This window comes from Ovis canadensis, chromosome 9, assembly GCF_042477335.2.
Source record: "Ovis canadensis isolate MfBH-ARS-UI-01 breed Bighorn chromosome 9, ARS-UI_OviCan_v2, whole genome shotgun sequence".
Lineage (NCBI taxonomy): Eukaryota > Metazoa > Chordata > Mammalia > Artiodactyla > Bovidae > Ovis > Ovis canadensis.
The window spans coordinates 95986773-96006360 of record NC_091253.1 but is presented as its reverse complement, the minus strand read 5'-3'; the positions used below and the strand labels follow the sequence as shown (position 1 = coordinate 96006360).

The 19588-nt window shown below is 38.1% G+C and overlaps 1 protein-coding gene across 4 annotated transcripts in view; it reads left to right on the top strand.

Moving 5' to 3' along the window:
* Positions 1-13418, top strand: part of SLC26A7 (solute carrier family 26 member 7) — a 147204-nt gene extending 133786 nt beyond the window's left edge. For 2 of the 4 annotated variants that reach the window (XM_069600647.1, XM_069600649.1), the window contains 3 exons: positions 9609-9663; positions 9821-9924; positions 11377-13418. In XM_069600647.1, coding sequence (XP_069456748.1) covers positions 9609-9663; positions 9821-9924; positions 11377-11412 — 195 coding nt within the window. In that variant the 3' untranslated portion in view covers positions 11413-13418. Of the gene's footprint in view, positions 1-9608; positions 9664-9820; positions 9925-10055; positions 11330-11376 lie in introns of those variants that run through there. The other 2 variants (XM_069600646.1, XM_069600648.1) reach the window with 1 other exon arrangement.
* Positions 13419-19588: the final 6170 nt, after the last annotated feature.

The following is a 19588-nucleotide window of genomic DNA, read 5'->3' as shown; positions in this document are numbered from 1 at the left end:
GCATGTTTGTTTGATTTTTTTTTCTATTTATTTCCTTTTCTCTTCTGTGCTATGTGGCTTGTGGAGTCTTGTTGCTCCAGCCAGGTGTTGATTTTGAACCTCTGAGGTAGAAGGTCTAAGTTCAGGATGTTGGATCATCAGAGATCTCCTGACGCTGTAAAATATTAATTGGCAAGAACTCTCCCAAAGGCCTCCATCTCATTGCTAAGACCTGGCTCCACCTAAAGGCCAAGCAAACTCCAGTACTGGACACCTCATGCCAAATAATTAGCAAAACAGTAACACAAACCTACCCATTAATAGACAGGCTGCCCAAAGCCATACCAAGCTCACAAACACCCAAACACACCATTGGATATGACAGTGCCTTTCAGAGGAACAAGGTCCAGCTCTGCTCACCAGAACACAGGCATCTGGCCTCTTACCAGGAAACCTTCACAAGGGACTGGTCAAAACCCACCCAAGGGGGCAGACTTCAAAGTTAACAGGATCTAAGGCCTTACAGCCTTCAGAAAAGAGACCCCCAAACACAATAAGTAAAATGGAAAAAAACAAAATAAAAACAGAGAAACATGCATCAGATGAAGGAACATGGTAAAAACCCACAACACCAAACACATGAAGATAAAATAGGGTGTCTACTAGAAAAAGAATTCAGAGGAATGATAGTGAAGATGAACCAAAATCTTGGCGATAAAATGGAGACATAGATAAGTAGAATGGAGGCATGGATTCGGAAGATACCTGAAGAGTTTAACAAGAACATGGAAGAAATAAAGAATACACTATCAGCAATGAACAATACAATAAAAGAAATAAAAATACACTAAAGGGAACCAATAGCATAGTAACTGAGGCAGAAGAATGTTTAAATGGACTGGAAGATAGCAGGTAGAAGCAGAGCAGGGCAAATAACTGAAGCAGAGCAGTATAAAGGAAAAAAATGAAAAGAAATGAGGACAGTCTCAGAGACATCTGGGACAATATTAAGCACACCAACATTCAAATCAGAGGGATTCCAGAAGAGAAAAAGAAAGTGTATGAGAAAATACGGAAGGAGAGTATAGTCAAAACTTTCTCTAACATTAGAAAGGAAATAGCCACATGAGTCCAGGAAGCACAGAGAGTCCTACATAGGATAAACACAAAGAGAAACATGCCAAGACACATATTAATCAAACTAACAAAAATTAAACACAAAGAAAAAAATATTATAAGAAGCGAAGGAAAAGCAACAAATAACATACATGGGAATTCCCATAAGATTAACAGCTGACCTTTCAGCTGCATTCCTATGAAATAATAATTAAAAATCAAAAAGAGAAATTAAGGAATCAATCCCATTCACCATTGCAACAGAAAGAATAAAATACCTAGGAATAAACCTGCCTAAGGAGACAAAACACCTGTATTCAGAAAACTATAAGATACTCATGAAAGAAATCAAAGATGATAAAAACAGATGGAGAGATAACCATGTTCTAGGATTGGAAGAATCAATATTGTGAAAATGACTATACTACCCAAGGCAGTCTACAGAGTCAGTGCAATCCCCATTACATTCAGTTCAGTTCAGTTCAGTTCAGTTCAGTTGCTCTAGTCATGTCCGACTCTTGGCAACCCCATGGACTGCAGCACACCAGGCCTCCCTGTCCATCACCAACACACGGAGCTTACTCAAATTCATGTCCATCGACTTGGTGATGTCATCCAACCATCTCATCCTCTGTTGTTCCCTTCTCCTCCCACCTTCAATCTTTCCCAGCATCAGGGTCTTTTCAAGTGAGTCATTTCTTCGCATCAGGTGGCCAAAGTATTGGAGCTCCAGCTTCAGCATCAGTTGTTCTAATGAATATTCATCACTGATTTAACGGCATTTTTCACAAAACTAGAGCAAATAGTTTTACTGTTTTTATGGAAACATGAAGACCCCAAATAGCCAAAGCAATCTTGAGAAAGAAAAATGAAGTTGGAGGAAACAGTCTTCCTGATGTTTGACTATACTACAAAGCTATGGTAATCAAGGCAGTACAGTACTGGCACAAAAACAAAAATGTGTCAGAGGAACAAGAAAGAAAGTCCTGAGATAAACCTACATGCCTATGGACACCTTCTCTTTGACAAGGAGGCAAACATATACAATGGATAAATGATAATTTTGTCAGTAAGTGGTGCTGGAAAAACTGGACAGTTACATGCAAAAGAATGAAATTTGAACACTTCCTAACACTATCTATGAAAATAAACTAAAAATGTATTAAAAACCTAAATATAAGGCTAGAAACTATAAAGCTCAGAGGAAAACATAGATACAACACTCTGATACAAATTCCAGCAAGATCCTCTTCTACCCACTTCCTAGAGTAATGGAAATAGAAATAAAAGTAAACAATGGGACCTAATTAAACTTATAAGCTTTTGCACAGCAAAGGAAACTATAAATAAGATGAAAAGACAACCTTTGGAATGGGAAAAAGTAATAGCAAATGAAGCAACTGATAAAGGGTTAACTTCCAAAATGTAGCATCAGCCCATGGAACTCAGTATCAGGAAAACAAAAAACCAATCAAACAAACAAACAACAACAACAACAAAAACAAATGGGCAGAAGACCTAAAGAGCAATCTCTCCAAAGAAGACATACAGATGGCCAACAGACACAGGAAAAGATACTTGCTGTCCTTCATCATTAAAGAAATGCTCACTGCAACTACATTGAGATGCTACTGCAGACTGGTCAGAGTGACCATCCTCAAAAAAATCTACAAGCGATAAGTGCTGGCAAGGATGTGGAGAAAAGGCAGCCCTCCTGTACTGTTGATGGAAATGTAAATTGATAGAACCACTCTAGAGAATAGTATGGAGATTCCTTTAAAAAAAACACAAAAGACTAGAAGTAAAACTAGGAGATGACCCAACACTCCCACTACTGGGCATATGCCCTGAGAAAATCATAATTCAAAAAGATACACATTTACCCCAGTGTTCATTTCAGCACTATTTACAATAGCCAGGACATGGAAGCAACCTAGATGTCCATCAACAGATGAGTGGGTAAAGAAATTGTGGCACACATGTTCAATGGAATATTACTCAGCCATAAAAAGGAACAAATTTGAGTCAGTTGAACTGAGGTGGATGAACCTAGAGCCATTATACAGAGTGAAATGAGTCAAAAAGGGGAAAACAAATATATATTAATGCAAATATATGGAATCTAGAAAATGGTACTGATGAACCTATTTGCAAGACAGCAGTGAGACATAGATATAGAGAATGGATTTGTGGATATAGCAGGGGAAGGAGAAGTTGGGATGAATTGAGAAAGTAACTTTTAAATATTTACTCTACTGGTTGTAAAATAGGTAACTAGTGGGAAGTTGTTATATAATACAGGGAGCTCAACCTGGTACTCTTGGATGACCTAGATTGGAAGAGATGGGAATGGGAGGGAGGCTTAGGAGGGAGGGGATATATGAATACTTATAGCTGATACATGATGTTGCACAACAGGAATAAACATGACTCAATTTAAAGCAGTCATCCTCCAATTAAAAAAAATAATAAAAGGAAAGAAGGAGAAAAGTCCTTCCCTGGGGAAATAGCAGGATGTGGTCTCATAACATGGATGAGTACAATCTGACCTGAAACCCTTCCTGGTCTCTGAAATAATGCCCAGTGCAGTGAGGCACTTTGCTCCATTCTGCATTGGGTCCCTACAATCCTGGTTGCAAAAAATAAAACAGTTTTATCTCTTTAAAACCAAAGTCTTCATTTTTCAGATGGAATACTTAATTTTGCTAATTCAAGGGAAACTCAGAAACTTCTGGGCTTCTCTGGTGGCTCAGATGGTAAAGAATCAGCCTGCAATGTGGGAGACCCTGGTTTGAGTCCTTTGTTGGGAAGATCCCCTGGAGGAGGGCATGACAACCCACTCCGGTATTCTTTCCTGGAGAATCTCCATGGACAGAGGAGCCTGACAGGCTACCATCCATGAAGTTGCAAAGAGTCAGGCACGACTGAGCGACTAAGGACGTACACACAGACACTTCCATAATTGTTTCCTGTTTTTTTTTTTTTTTAATTCAAAGTCAACAAGGAATGTACTCCCTTTCTTATTTCCACTTATTCTCTCCCCCAGTACCCCAAATATGTGGGAGGATCTTGAGGATTAGCCCATGTCTGTTTTTCAGCTTCTCTCAGTGGCCCGTTAGCTTCTGCTGTGTGGAACTGGATTCTCCTCTCCTTGGCTGTTTCCTCCCCAGGAGTATTGTTATTCTGGCCTCAAACAGTCTCCTCCTGTGTGAGACTTTATATTCTGTCAAAAACTTAATCATAGCCTTTGATAATTTCTGGGGCTCTTTCCCTACATATTTCCCTCCTTTCTGTTATTCTTGCTCATAAATGTACCCACTCGATCCTTCCTGAATGCCAGTTCTATCTTCCCAGCTCGATGAAGTGGCTGCATTTTGCATGGGTCCCCCTATCATGTAGTGGCCCACAAACCACTTTGCAGCAGAAAGCTGAGATGATCTGAGAGCTGGCCTCATTTGTTTTCTTTCTCTCAGAGAACTCTGTGGTCCAACTCTCACATCTGTACTTGACTACTGGAAAAACCATACATTTGGCTATCCGGACCTTTGCTTGCAAAGTGATGTCTCTGCTTTGAATACCTCATCTAGGTTTGTCATAACTTTCCTTCCAAGGAGCAAGTGTCTTCTAATTTCATGGCTACAGTCACCATCTACAGGGATTTTGGAGTCCAAGAAAAAATGCCATTGCTTCTATTTTTTTCCCTTCTATTTGCCATGAAATGATCAGACCATACATCATGATCTTAGTTTTTTAAATGCTGAATTTCAAGCCATGTACAGCTGTGCATGACTATTGGAAAGACCATAGCTTTGACTATATGAACCTCTAGTCTTTCCCTTTCTGTTGTTTTTCTCTTTCCATTATTCATTGAAAAAAGCCTTCTCTTCTCCTTGGTATTCTCTGAAACAGCATTCAATTGGTTATATCTTTCCTTTTCTCCCTTGCTTTTTGCTTCTTTTTCCTCAGCTATTTGTAAAGCCTCCTCAGACACCCACTTTGCTTTCTTGCAATTCTTTTTCTTTGGGATGGTTTTGGTCATTACCTCCTGTACAATGTTATGGACCTCTGTCCATATTTCTTCAGGTACTCTATCATATCTAATCCCTTGAATGTATTCATTACCTCCACTGTATAATAGTAAGAGATTTGATTTAGATCATTCCTGAATGGCCTGTAGGTTTTCTCCACTTTCTTTAGTTTAAGCCTGAATTTTGCTATAAGGAGCTGATGACCTGAGCCACAGTCTTGTTTTTTCTGACTCTATAGTTTCTTCATCTTCAGCTTCAAAGAATGTAATCAGTCTGATTTTGGTATTGACCATTTGGTGATGTCCACATGTAGAGTTATCTATGATCTATGTGTTCTGTCGGCAAAACTCTGTTAGCCTTTGCCCTGCTTCAATTTGTAGTCCAAGGCCAAACTTGCCAGTTAGTCCAGGTATCTCTTGACAGCCTACTTTTGCATTTCAATCCCCTATGATGAAAAGGATATCTTTTTTTGGTGTTGGTTCTGGAAGATCTTGTAGGTCTTCATAGAACCAGTCAACTCCGGCTTCTTTGGCATTGGTGGTTGGGCATAGACTTGGATTATTGTGATGTTGAATGGTTTGCATTGGAAACAAACTGAGATCATTCTGTCATTTTTGAGATTGCACCCAAGTACTGCATTTCAAACTCTTTTATTGATTATGAGGGGTACTTCATTTCTTCTGTGGGAATCTTGCCAACAGTAATAGATATATTGGTCATCTGAATTAAATTCACGCATTCCCATCCATTTTAGGTCACTGATTCCTAAAATGTCAGTGTTCATTCTTGTTATTTCCTGCTTGACCATGTCCAATTTACCTTGATTCATGGACCTAACATTCCAGTTTCCTATGGAGTAGTGTTCTTTATAGCATTGGATTTTGCTTTCACTACCAGGCACATCCACCGCTGAGTGTCATTTCTGCTTTTGCTCTTCTTGTATTTCTTTCTCTTTGGGATTGTTTTGCTCATGCCTCCTGTACAATGTAACGAGCTTCCATCCATAGTTCTTCAGGCATTCCATCTACCAGATCTTATCCCTTGAATCTATTAGTCACTTCCTCTACATAACAATAAGGAATTTGACTTAGATCATTCCTGAATGGCCTAGCGATTTTCCCTACTTTCTTCAATTTAAGCCTGAATTTTGCAATAAGGAGCTCATGATCTGAGCCACAGTCGCCTCAACTGCAGGTCTTGTTTTTGCTTACTATACAGAGCTTCTCCAACTTTGGCTGCAAAGAACATAATCAATCTTTTTCAGTATCGACCATCTGGTGATGTCCATATGTAGAGTTGTTTCTTCAGTTTTTGGAAAAGGGTGTTTGCTATGACCAGAGTGTTCTCTTAATAAAACTCTGTTAGCCTTTGCCCTACTTCATTTTGTACTCTAAGGCCAAACTTGCCTGTTATTCCAAGTATATCTTGACTTTCTACTTTTGCATTCCAATCCCCTGTGGTGAAAAGGATATCTTTGTGTGTGTGTTTGTGTGTGTTAGTCTTGAAGGTATTGTAGGTCTTCATAGAACCAGCCAACTTCAGCTTCTTTAGCATCAGTGGTTGGAATATAGACTTGGATTACTGTGATGTTGCATGGTTTGCCTTGGAAATGAATTGAGATCATTCTGTCATTCTTGAGGTTCACTCAGATGCTGCATTCTTCTTTACTATAAGAGCTACTCCTAAGGAATTCTTGTCCGCAGTAGTGGATTTAATGGTCATTTGAATTAAATTGTCCCATTCCCATCCATTTTAGTTTACTGATTCCTAAAATGTCGATGTTTACTCTTGCCATCTCCTTGACCACATCCAATTTACCTTTGTCCACTAAAAAATTAGTCACAACCTGAAAGTAAAGAGTTATTTGGTGGGAATGTAGCCCAGGAGCCATCAGCTCTGTAGCCTTGAGAAAACTGCTCCAGAGAGATGGGAGGGGGAGTCAGGCTATATACTAGTTTGAAACAAGGGGGGCAGGCAGTCTGAGCATCAAAGATTATTGTGATGCAAGGAAAATTAGATAGCAAGTAAAGGAATGTAGCATTCTTCTGTGTTTGGGAAGATGCAAGCCTCCGGGCTCACTGAATTTATTCCTTTCATATATACTTCCGCTATCTGGGGCCAAATCCCGTTCCCTGGCTGTTTACATCCTTAATTCCCTGTTCACCCTATGGGGTGGCAGACGTGGTGGATGGCTGCTTCCTGTATTCCCCCAGGCTCTTCAGCAGTCACCATGGAGGGTGGTGGCATCTGCGGGATCACAGGCACAGTGTTCCCTTTTGGGAGCCCTCATCCGCATTAGGAGACTGGAAATTGCTGGTGGCTGTGACATTTCTTGCCCACCAATATGGCAGGAAATATTTCACACGTTGATTCATGGACCTAATATTTCAGGTTCCTATGCAATATTGTTCTTTATAGCATTTACTTTCACTGCCAAACTCATCCACAACTGAGTGTCATTTCTGCTTTGGCCCAGTGGCTTCCTTATTTCTGGAGCTATTCATAATTTCCCTCCACCCTTCTCCGGTAGCATGTTAGATACCTTCTGACTCGGGCAGCTCATCTTCCAGCATCATATCTTTTTGCCTTTTCATACTGTTCATGGAGTACTTGTGGCGAGAATACTGGAATGGGATGCCATTTCCTCCTCCAGGGAGGCATTTTGTTAGAACTCTTCACTATGACCCATTCATCTTGCGTCACCCTGCACAGCATGGCTCACAGCTTCATTGAGCTACACAAGCCCCTTCACCACAACAAGGCTGTGATCCAGCATGGGGCTGAAATGTTTAGAAATATTGAAACACTATGTTGTGTAACAGGAACTAACATAGTATTGTAAGCCAGTTATACTCCAAAAACAAAGAAATAAAAACTCATAGAAAAAGAGATCAGATTTGTGGTAATCACAGGCAAGGGCTGAGGAGAGGGAGGAATTGGATGAATGCAGTTAAAAGTACAAGCTTCTGGTTATAAGATAAATAAGTACTTGGGATGTAGGTATAAATACAATTAACATGGTTTTATGTTGCATATGAAAGTTGTTGAGAGAATAAATTCTGAGAGTTCTCATGACAAAGAAAAATATCTTTTTTCTATTTCTTTAATTTTGCATCTATATGAGATGATCAATGTTCACTAAACTTATCTCACCATTTCAGGTTGTATGCAAGTCAAATCCTTATGCTGCACACCTTAAACTTACACAGTGCTGTATGCCAGTTATAACTCAAGAAAAATGGAAGGGAAAAAAATACAGACTTCTGAATCCTAGTCCTGGCCCAGCAATCTTCATTTTAAACAGCATAGGTTGTTTATGGACAATAAACCACATAGGTTGTTTATTGTCCAAGGTTTGTGTTTTGAGAAACACTAGACTAGCATTGTACTTTTACTGGGAAAAGCCACTATGTATATTTGTTATCCAATTGTATTTGAACTTTGTTTTTGAATATATCCCCGTGTTTATTAGCTACCTTTTCTAGATACTGCAAATCAAGACTTACAGTTAGTAAATATGAGGCAGTGGTTAACTATTCCCACGGAGTTTAAGATCTAAAGTTGAAAGTTCAGAGGAATTCAAATAATCTAAGTACTGGGAATGCTAAGAGAGAAAAAATTTTTTAATTTGTCTTATTTAAAAATGCTACACAATAGAATGGAGGAATAAATCAACTGATGCGTAAATTTGAAGAAAATGACATTTGTGCTTCTGTATACACACAACCAGCTGTTTTTTTTTTATTAGTTTGCTACTTTTAGTTTCCTTATCACTGTTTATTTCATTATGATTACAGTCAATTATGATATGTGTTAAGAACATAGACTTTAAAGATAGACAAATTCTGGGTCCACACCTTAGCTGGATAACTAGTTCTAGGATCTGGATTTTAAGTATTTGTTTGCTCAAGTGGCTACTACTTGAGAATTTCTAGGACTTAAAGAAGGCAGGACCCTGCAGTATGCCAAGAAAATTAGTTAGGATCTCTCATCTTGATGGACCATAAAAATAGAAAGTGGGCATCAAATTTGACTTTTATTGTGGTGAGGTTTTCAATTTACCATCCACGGATGGAGTTTAGAGACCCCATGAATATATATAAATAACAGAACATTAAGGTAAGCATATTTCATCATTTTCACAAACGGGTCCTTGACTTCCAATAAGACAGTTGAAAACAACTTTATATTATTCTTACAGGGAGAGAAAGGTGGGGTGTTTATTTTTATTAAATAAACTGGAGAATGTAAGGAGCAAAACTGAGTTATATAAAAGGCAGATGTTTGCTGGCATCCATCTTCCTTCGTGAAGACCGGCTCTTTTAGAAGAGAGAGTATGCCTTATTGCGTTACAGTGCCACCCCCTGGTGGCAAAACATAATTTAAAAAAAAAAAAACAACTAGAAATTCTCCCTTCTGAGCTTCTTGTTTCTTCCTGTCAGCTACCCTGAATTAATCATGGGTGTATTATTTTAATTCTTCCAGGTTTACATGGACTGTAAGAACAAGAGTGTGGATGTGTGTTTGGTCCACTGCACAGGTAAGGGAGCATCCTTGACTCTTTGGTCCACTGCACAGGTAAGGGAGCATCCTTGACTCTTTGGTCCACTGCGCAGGTAAGGGAGCATCCTTGGCTAACACTGGGCCTGGTCCTTCTGCTGCTCCATGAATCCTTCTATCACTGTGCTTTCTTATAGCTTCCTTGGTAAAAGCAATGAAATACTGTGGAAACCTAGATTCAGAAAAGCCAATTTTTTTTGAATCAGTATCTGCTGCGATAAGTAACATGCATTTAAATAAGGTGAGTTGAACAAGTTGGTGTGCCAGAATCATAAGAAAATTGGAATGTAGAATCAAGGGTTTTGTGATGTTTATATTAGACTATTATCCCATTTACATCTGAAAACCTATTAAAATGTGTTCCCTCCTCAGAGTCCTCTGCTCCAAGCAAAGAAATTTTTTCATTCCCTTTTTGGACAACGTATGAACATTGTTTAAGAATTTGGAGTTTCCAGCAATATCACTGTTTAAAGGATCTGGTGATCACCTATTAAGTGCAAACTGCTTGATTATAAAATAAATACGTCTTCCAGGATCCACTATCCTGGAAGTTGGAATCTACCTCTGTCAAATAAAAAAAACTCGAAACGTAACCAAATAGCTCTTAACTGCTCTGATACCCTTTACTCTAAGCTCATATTACCATTTTTGGAAATACTATTTGCAGGAGCCAGCACTCAAATGGTCTGAAGTGTCAAAGTTATCTTCTAATACTGGGCTGTATGGTTAATTTTAGAACTATCCCTAGAAATTTGATTTCCCACAATTTCTTTTTTATCTTGAATTGCTTTGCCTTTCCTTATTCCTGGAACAGCATTTATTGTCTCCCTGGGTGATCCTCATTACATGCAACCAGAACAGTATACATTTACAAAGTAATAAAAATTTTAAAATAATAATGTTATTATTATTATTTCCACTGCTACTACTATTAAATAGTATATATTATGAACATTCATTGAGTGCTCATTATGTTGCAAGACTATGCTAAGAGCTTTACCTATATTTCTTCACTAAACTCACCACAAGCTTATGAAGTAGATACTATTATTTAACCTATTGTTAGAAATGAGGAAACTGAGGTTCAGGGAAGTTATACCATTTGTAAGTAGTAGAGCCAGTTTCAAAGTCAGCAGTCTGACCTGGCACTTGGAGCTATAAACTTCTATACTCTGACGCCTCAGAGAATATCCATTTTCTTAGCTTGACGAGACAGCTGGCTTCAGTTTCTAATGTTCTTTTACCTACTGCTATCAACTTAAAGTCAAGTGGCAAGTGGGGCTTCCCAGGTGGCTCAGTGGTAAAGAATCTGCCTGCCAATGCAAGAGCCCCAGGAGACGCAGGTTCGATCCATGGGTCAGGAAGAGCCCACGGAGGAGGAAATGGCAACCCACTCCAATATTCTTGCCTGGAGAACTCCATGGACAGAGGAGCCTGGCAGGTTACACTCTGTGCGGTCACAGAGTCAGACGTGACTGAGCGCACGCGCGCGCGTGCACACACACACACACACACACACACACACACCCCAAACCCAGTATTCTCACCTAGAAAATTCCATAGACAGTGGAGCCTGGCCGGCTGCAGTCCATGGGGTCGTGTCCATGGGGTCACAAAAGGTGGGACAGGCACTTAGAAACAAAACAAGAAAACAACAAGTAGCAAGTGCTAATTTCTTTCTCTTCTGTTTCAGAATTTGAGCATACTCAGTGACCACAGTGAAATCTGAGACTCTTTTGCTGCAGTACCGTTTTTCTTTAACAACTTTCTTGAAAAGGCCATACTCAAGTGTTTTGCACAAACTTTCTTGTTGTGTAGAACCTACAAATGACCTTTATGATGAGTGTGTGACTTTGTAACTGCATAACCACTGCTCAAAGTTTGCCAACAATTTTATTTAATCTTTGTCCGTGAGTAAATTCACTTTGTAGGTTACTGTATAGTTATTTTATAAAAATCAGTATACATTTAGTTTTAGTGTACTGAAAGATAAACATGAATTTATTTCCTTTTTTTTATACCATAATATTTTGTGTTAATTTAGTTTTGTTATAAGTTGATTTGTAAAAGTGAGAAGTACTTTGTCCTATTATAGGAGATTTAGAACATTTGCAAGTCATTTGTAAAAATGCAGGATTATATGTAACTAATACAAAGAAACAACTTATCAAGTGTGCCATTTTCCCCTACCAAAAAAGCCATTAAATGTCAACAAGCCATGAAATATTCATGTAATATGATAACGAAATTCACAGAAAGTAAGTCAAGCAAAAACAAATGACAAATTGGTAACCATTCTTCTTCATATCTTTCCATGCATGGAAGTTTTCAGGAATGTTTTTACATCACTTGTATCCTGGTGGAATCAGGTTCTTGACTTTGGTTTTGTTGTGACTGTTAAAAATGTTTAAGATCTTCAGACCTTAGCCCTAGTTTGTACATCCCCACCCATAAAAGTCTCTATTTTCAGCTTAAGTTTTGTTGGAACTAGAAAATGTGGAAGTTGCACATTTTATGTTTTTTCACAAATATGATTTATAGATGAGAAAGTATCAAAGCAGAATAACTTTGTGCTATTCCAATATAAGATTAGCTATAGTAGTTTGAGACTTTCCTGTTTCAGAGAGATAGTCAATATACTATAATACATTTATCTGTCTAAGATAGATAGATCTCCATAGAATGCTTTATTTTTTTCTTTTGTTAGAGAAGAGCTTAGATAAATGCTTATCTGTAAACCCACTAAATCAACAGAGTAATTGACAAGTAAAACCAGAGTCTAGGCCTCCTTGAATAAGTTACTGTTTTCATGTTTCTACATATATTTTAAATCACATATAGTTTTATATGTTTATCTTGCAATTTGATTTACCTATGAAGAAATATCACTTTCAAAAATAGGTATAGACACATGCATTAATATTAAATCATTTTAGCTGTTCTAGAAATTACCAGTTAACAAAAAGCCAAGTACTTTGAAGTGAATTTGAGAAAGAGTTTGCAAACAAAATTAAAAGGCTTTAATTTTAGGTCATTTAGGTGTTTTTCTAGACATCCGTAAGAGAAAATTCTAGTATCTGCCAAGTGATTTAATGGTCCCTAGCAAATGTATAACAAACATTTATACGGCCCTTGCTTTTACCATTAAATCCTAAGCAGGCAGTGTAAACGAGGAATAATAAACATTTAAAATTTTTATAACCTATTTAGCTATGTTAATTTTGATTGACATGAAATACAAAAATAGTTTTTGTACCACAGGAAGCCTCAATCCCTTCATCACTAATTTAGAATGAAATGAATGAAGTCAATTTTCCTTCCCATCAAATATTGTTCCAAGCAAAGGTGGAAGTAATAGTTGAAAGTAAACTTTCCTTAAAAAGAGGAATTTCATTCTCCTTTGTCTGATTAAATTATTCCAGTTGTAGATAGTGGCAACAGTCAGTATCTCTAATCCATTGGTCATGGGCACATAAATTGATGTATTTCTATGCAACTTTGGCCTATTATTAAATTTATATACTGTAGACATTTTCTAATTTGTTAGATTATAGACTGTAGATGGAATTAAAATAATTACAGTTAATTGGCAGATAGTCTCTTCTATTTTTTTTATTGAAGCTAGCACACAATTGCTTGAGAAAATATATTTGAATACATTTCAGGGTTTATAGTAGATATTTAATGGATAAAACTTAAAAGTCATAACTTTCATCAAATATTACTGTTTTCAAAGTAAAAGAAGATCAAAACAAAGGTACCATAAACCCTTTGCTCAAAGGCTTATCCCGCATGCTAAGGTCACAGTGACTGTAGACCTGGAGGAACTCACTAGAATTAAGTTTTGAGAGCCCAGTGACTCAGTGTGAGTTTCACACACACAAGATGCTAAAATATAAATGTTTATTTCAAAACAGATATTGGCAATAGAAAAACTACAATAAGGTCCTGATGCTAGAATGTTCCTAATCATGTTGAACTATTTTTATGAGATTACTTATTTTTGTATATGATAAACTACTTATATATTACTTATTATGGTAAAACAAAATAGGGAAAAATTAAAACTGACCTCTAAGAGTGTTAAGGACTTAACAGAGTGACATACAATATACAAATTAACCATAAAGCAAGTAACCAGGAAAAGACTGTTAATATTATATTTATACAGATTAAATGTCCTTAATTTACCATTTCATTTTAAAGATTATCTGCCCCCAATTGTATGATTCTGGTGTTAAAAGTCTGACTTGAATTACTTTGCAGTATTTATTTGACAGATCTCTATTGTGTAAATGTGTAATGTAATGAGAAAATAGATCTCTCTTTTTTAATGAAAATGTTAATGTGTTAATACCCTGTATGGATGATGTTTGACATTTAGTGTTTACCCAAATATGTTTTTGAATAGGCATATGACTGGAGGTGGATGTTCTGCATTCTGCAGTAGGGATGATCATCTAATTCAACATAGACTGTCCTTTTGGTGTTGATTTTGTTGCCAGTTTTTCAATAGGGAGTTCAGTGAGGCTTGCACAATCTGGAGATTTTTAGTTAAAAGATATATCATCTAATATGTCACACATATTTTTATGTTTTTCAATATGTTTAATTACTTTTTAAATAATCCTTTGTACTGACTCAGCATATAATAACCGATTTACATGGAAAATAAACTGAAATATGATTACTGTGTTAAATGGATTTCTATTATTTCAAAGTACTTACTGAAGAGCAAATAGTACATTTTCCTTGCTTAGACTGACTTACAGAGTATTATGTGTTGAAAATTACTGGATTCAATATTCTTTGTAATTTATTCCTACAAAATTTCAGCCTAAAATTGTGAAGTGTTGTATGTCAATTTACAGAAGTGTAATAAAGCTACTTTTGGCTGCAACACTACTTTTACGCAGTCCCTTAAATACCAAGTTTAAATCCATTCTTGTTCTAATTTTAATTAATATGTAATTTAATTTATTAATTTGTTTGGTTCTTTATTTATATACTGTTGTTTGTCTTTTCTGAGTTTCTAGGCTGAGTTCAATATTCTTCAGCATTTTAAAGGTTATTGTTCAAAGAATAAGAAGATAAGTCTCTCTTCCAGGTGTTGGAGATATGGCAGTGAATTAAGCAGGAAAAAAAAAAATCCCTGCCCTATGGAGCTTACATCCTTACTGGGGAAGACAAAATAAAAGGAATAAATTTTAAATACCTTTATTTTAAGTTAAATGAAAATATGTGCTAAGAATAGGAATAAATTAAGGAAAGAGGATAAAATGTATGGCAGAAGGTGGGTGTTGTGTCCCGAGATAAACTGGTAGGCATGGTGACTAATGAGAATGTCTTAGGAAGCTCAGGCTACTGTAATCAAATAGCACAGACTGGAGAACTAAACAATGGAAATTTATCTGTCAAAATTCAGTAGGCTGGGAAGTCAAAGATCAAAGTAGCACCTGACTCAGCTTCTGGTGAGAGCTTGTTTTGTGTCTTGTAGGCAGCTACCTTCTTGCTGTCCTCACATGCCCTCACATGTTGGAAGGAGAGTGGTCTCTTGTTTCTCTTCTAATGATCCTATAACTCTGTAAGTTTAGGACTTCACCCTTATGACCTTATTTAACCTTTATTACTTCCCTATATGCTCAACCTCAACATACAGTTACACTGGGGGTTAGGGAAACACAAGTCCATAGCAGTTCAGTTCAGTTCAGTCGCTCAGTCATGTCTGACTCTGCGACCCCATGAATCGCAGCACGCCAGGCCTCCCTGTCCATCACCATCTCCCGGAGTTCACTCAGACTCATGTCCATCGAGTCCGTGATGCCATCCAGCCATCTCATCCTCTGTCGTCCCCGTCTCCTCCTGCCCCCAATCCCTCCCAGCATCAGAGTCTTTTCCAATGAGTCAACTCTTCACATGAGGTGGCCAAAGTACTAGAGTTTCAGCCTTAGCATCATTCCTTCCAAAGAAATCCCAGGGTTGATCTCCTTAAGAATGGATTGGTTGGATCTCCTTGCAGTCCAAGGGACTCTCAAGAGTCTTCTCCAACACCACAGTTCAAAAGCATCAATTCTTCAGTGCTCAGCCTTCCTCACAGTCCAACTCTCACATCCATACATGACCACTGGGAAAACCATAGCCTTGACTAGATGGACCTTAGCAGGCAAAATAATGTCTCTGCTTTTGAATATACTATCTAGGTTGGTCATAACTTTTCTTCCAAGGAGTAAGCGTCTTTTAATTTCCTGGCTGCAGTCACCATCTGCAGTGATTTGGGAGCCCCCCCAAATAAAGTCTGACACTGTTTCCACTGTTTCCCCATCTATTTCCCATGAAGTGATGGGACCGGATGCCATGATCTTCATTTTCTGAATGTTGAGCTTTAGGCCAACTTTTTCACTCTCCTCTTTCACTTTCATCAAGAGGCTTTTTAGTTCCTCTTCACTTTCTGCCATAAGGGTGGTGTCATCTGCATATCTGAGGTTATTGATATTTCTCCCAGCAATCTTGAGTCCAGCTCGTGTTTCTTCCAGCCCAGTGTTTCTCATGATATACTCTGCATATAAGTTAAATAAGCAGAGTGACAATGTACATCCTTGACGTACTCCTTTTCCTATTTGGAACCAGTCTGTTGTTCCATGTCCAGTTCTAACTGTTGCTTCCTGACCTGCATACAGATTTCTCAAGAGGCAGGTCAGGTGGTCTGGTATTCCCACCTCTTTCAGAATTGTCCACAGTTTATTGTGATCCACACAGTCAAAAGCTTTGGCATAGTCAAGAAAGCAGAAATAGATGTTTTTCTGGAGCTCTCTTGCTTTTTCTATGATCCAGCGAATGTTGGCAAGTTGATCTCTGGTTCCTCTGCCTTGTCTAAAACCAGCTTGAACATCAGGAAGTTCACGGTTCACATATTGCTGAAGCCTGGCTTGGAGAATGTTGAGCATTACTTTACTAGCATGTGAGATGAATGCAATTGTGTGGTAGTTTGAGCATTCTTTGGCATTGCCTTTCTTTGGGATTGGAATGAAAACGGACCTTTTCCAGTCCTGTGGCCACTGCTAAGTTTTCCAAATTTGCTGGCATATTGAGTGCAGCACTTTCATAGCATCATCTTTCAGGATTTGAAACAGCTCAACTGGAATTCCATCACCTCCACTAGCTTTGTTCATAGTGATGCTTTCTAAGGCCCACTTGATTTCACATTCCAAGATGTCTGGCTCTAGATTAGTGATCCCATCATCATGATTATCTGGGTCATGAAGATCTTTTTTGTACAGTTCTTCCATGTATTCTTGCCACCTCTTCTTAATATCTCCTGTTTCTCTTAGGTCCATACCATTTCTGTCCTTTATCGAGCTCATCTTTGCATGAAATGTTCCCTTGGTATCTCTAATTTTCTTGAAGAGATCTCTAGTCTTTCCCATTGTGTTGTTTTCCTCTATTTCTTTGCATTGATCGCTGAAGGCTTTCTTATCTCTTCTTGCTATTCTTTGGAACTCTGCATTCAGATGCTTATAGCTTTCCTTTTCTCCTTTGCTTTTCACCTCTCTTCTTTTCACAGCTATTTGTAAGGCCTCCCCAGACAGACATTTTGCTTTTTTGCACTTCTTTTCCAAGGGAGTTATAAATATCTTCTGTATTAAAACATTCCTTTTTATGTCTGAAAATTAAGCTTGCTAGAATTTTATAAATTAGGTTGGCTAAAACGTTCATTTGGATTTTTCTGTAAGATGTTACAAAAAACCCATATGAACTTTTTGGCTGACCCAGTGTTTAACATAATTCTTTTGCATCAAAAACATGATAAATAATTGTGAACTGTCTGGCTAAAATATTTTAATGCTAGAGACTGTAGTTTAGCATAGATATTACCAGCCTTATCTGGCTACTGAGATGAGATTCTGGCTATGAAACATAGTGAAGTGGTCAGGAACGGGTTTGCAATATACCAATGGCTATTTGAAAGCTGAGACATTATATTCTGGTGATGATTTCTAAGGATTAGCCATCCTGTTACAAAGGTAAAACTGAATTAGTTAGCTTTCCTTTAACTATCATATTGTTTTAAAGAAAATAACAACAGAAATGTGCTTAATTTTACCAGCTGTCACAGAGACAGATGCAGAAGAGTCCTGATGCTAACCGCAGTGAGAGCTTTCCACGTTTTTGTTTGTTTTTTGTTTACTAAGAAGAAAAGAATAGTAGGTTACTGCACAAATGAGCTAAGTGCTGTGAAATGATGGCTTTCAGGGTGCTCATTATGTAAAAATCCTCACTCATTTTCTACTGATTCCACACTAGGAAGGTCGTTTTGGTCAAACTTATTTCCTTTCTGTCCTTAATAATAAAGACCATTTTCTCCACTAAGTACATAGAAAGCTTTTAGTACTTTTTTTTTTTTCCTACTTGGTACCTTGTGTTTTTACGGCCACATTTAGAAATTGGCTAATAAATAAGTCTAGTGAGAATTTATACTTAACAAGAACAATTGTTGCATTAAAAAAATAAAATGATTGAATTTTAAAAGCTGGAATTGTGTCTTTCTCTCCTTTGCTACTAGAGCTGCCTTTTCCCCCTTGGTTTTGAAGCAGTTTATGGCCTTGTGAGGGCAGAAAAGTAAGGAAAGGCAGATTCTTTTAGACTAGAGTATGTTTGCCTCAACTTCCATATTTAACACCCCTATTTCCACACTTCCTTTCACCTTGATTTATATCTTACAGAGTTCTCAAGCTTACCTGCTCCCTCTTTTCTTAAATTTGTATTAATAGTAAGAGATCTACTGCTTAAATAAAGGTGCCTTTCCTCAGGCTGATGAAGCCTGAGAGTGTGAGGAAGGGAGGGCAGTGAACGCAATGCCTGGCCACTGGATGGCTTTGGGGGAGGAGGAAAACTCAGGGTAAAGGCAGGTAGTGAGTAGATGAGGAGAAAGTTGGGTAGCAAGACTAACCCTATGATTTTAGGAATTTCTAGCTATCTTCTGAGTCCAAATATATGCTTCATTATTCTTTTTTTTTAATTAATGCATTTGTTTTAATTGGAGGCTAATTATTTTACAATATTATTCTTTCACGAGGCCTGAGATTCTCAGCATTAACCACCTTGTTGTTGTTGTTCAGTCGCTCAGTCATGTCTGACTCTGTGGCCCCATGGACTGCAGCACTTATTTAGGGTGGAGTACATACTGTAAGAAAGGAAGAATACATGTCAGCCCTGCAAGGCATTGTGTTAGTTAGTCTTGGAAAAAGCTAATTCATTCAGTAAGCTTATGACATTGTTGGGCTTCTCTGGTGGCTCAGACGGTAAAGAATCTGTCTGCAGTGCAGGAACCCTGTGCTCAATTCCTGGGTCTGGAGATCCCCTGGAGAAGGGAATGGCAGCTCACTCCAGTGTTTTTGCCTGGAGAAGTCCCTGGACAGAGGAGATTGGCAGGCTACAGTCCGTGGGGCCGCAAAGAGTCAGACACGACTAAGCGACTGACACGCGCACACGACATTGTCATCGAGGGCCGGAGAAAACAGCACAGAATAAATCTTGATGAAGATTGGTTGCTAGCACCACCTGGAAGATTGGTTAGAACTCTCTTTTGGAGTTCAGGGTTCTGCTGAGGGCAGGGATGAGAATGGTAATGTGGTTTGAGGATACAGGCTGAGCAATGCGCCTTAAGCATGCATGGATGACCAGGGCCCTCCCCTCATCACCCACTCCAAAGACACAGACATGGTGGAACTAACTGGTGTCCATGAAGTCAAACACAATTCTTCCCCATATATCAGCTTTTCTTGGTGCTTGGACCTATGCCTTTCACTTTGGCTCTGGAATTAAAATTTAACAGTAGCAGTGTAACTACCAAAAACAGAATTGGCATACAACTTTTATCTTGTGTGAACCTAGTTTTTCAATCTCTC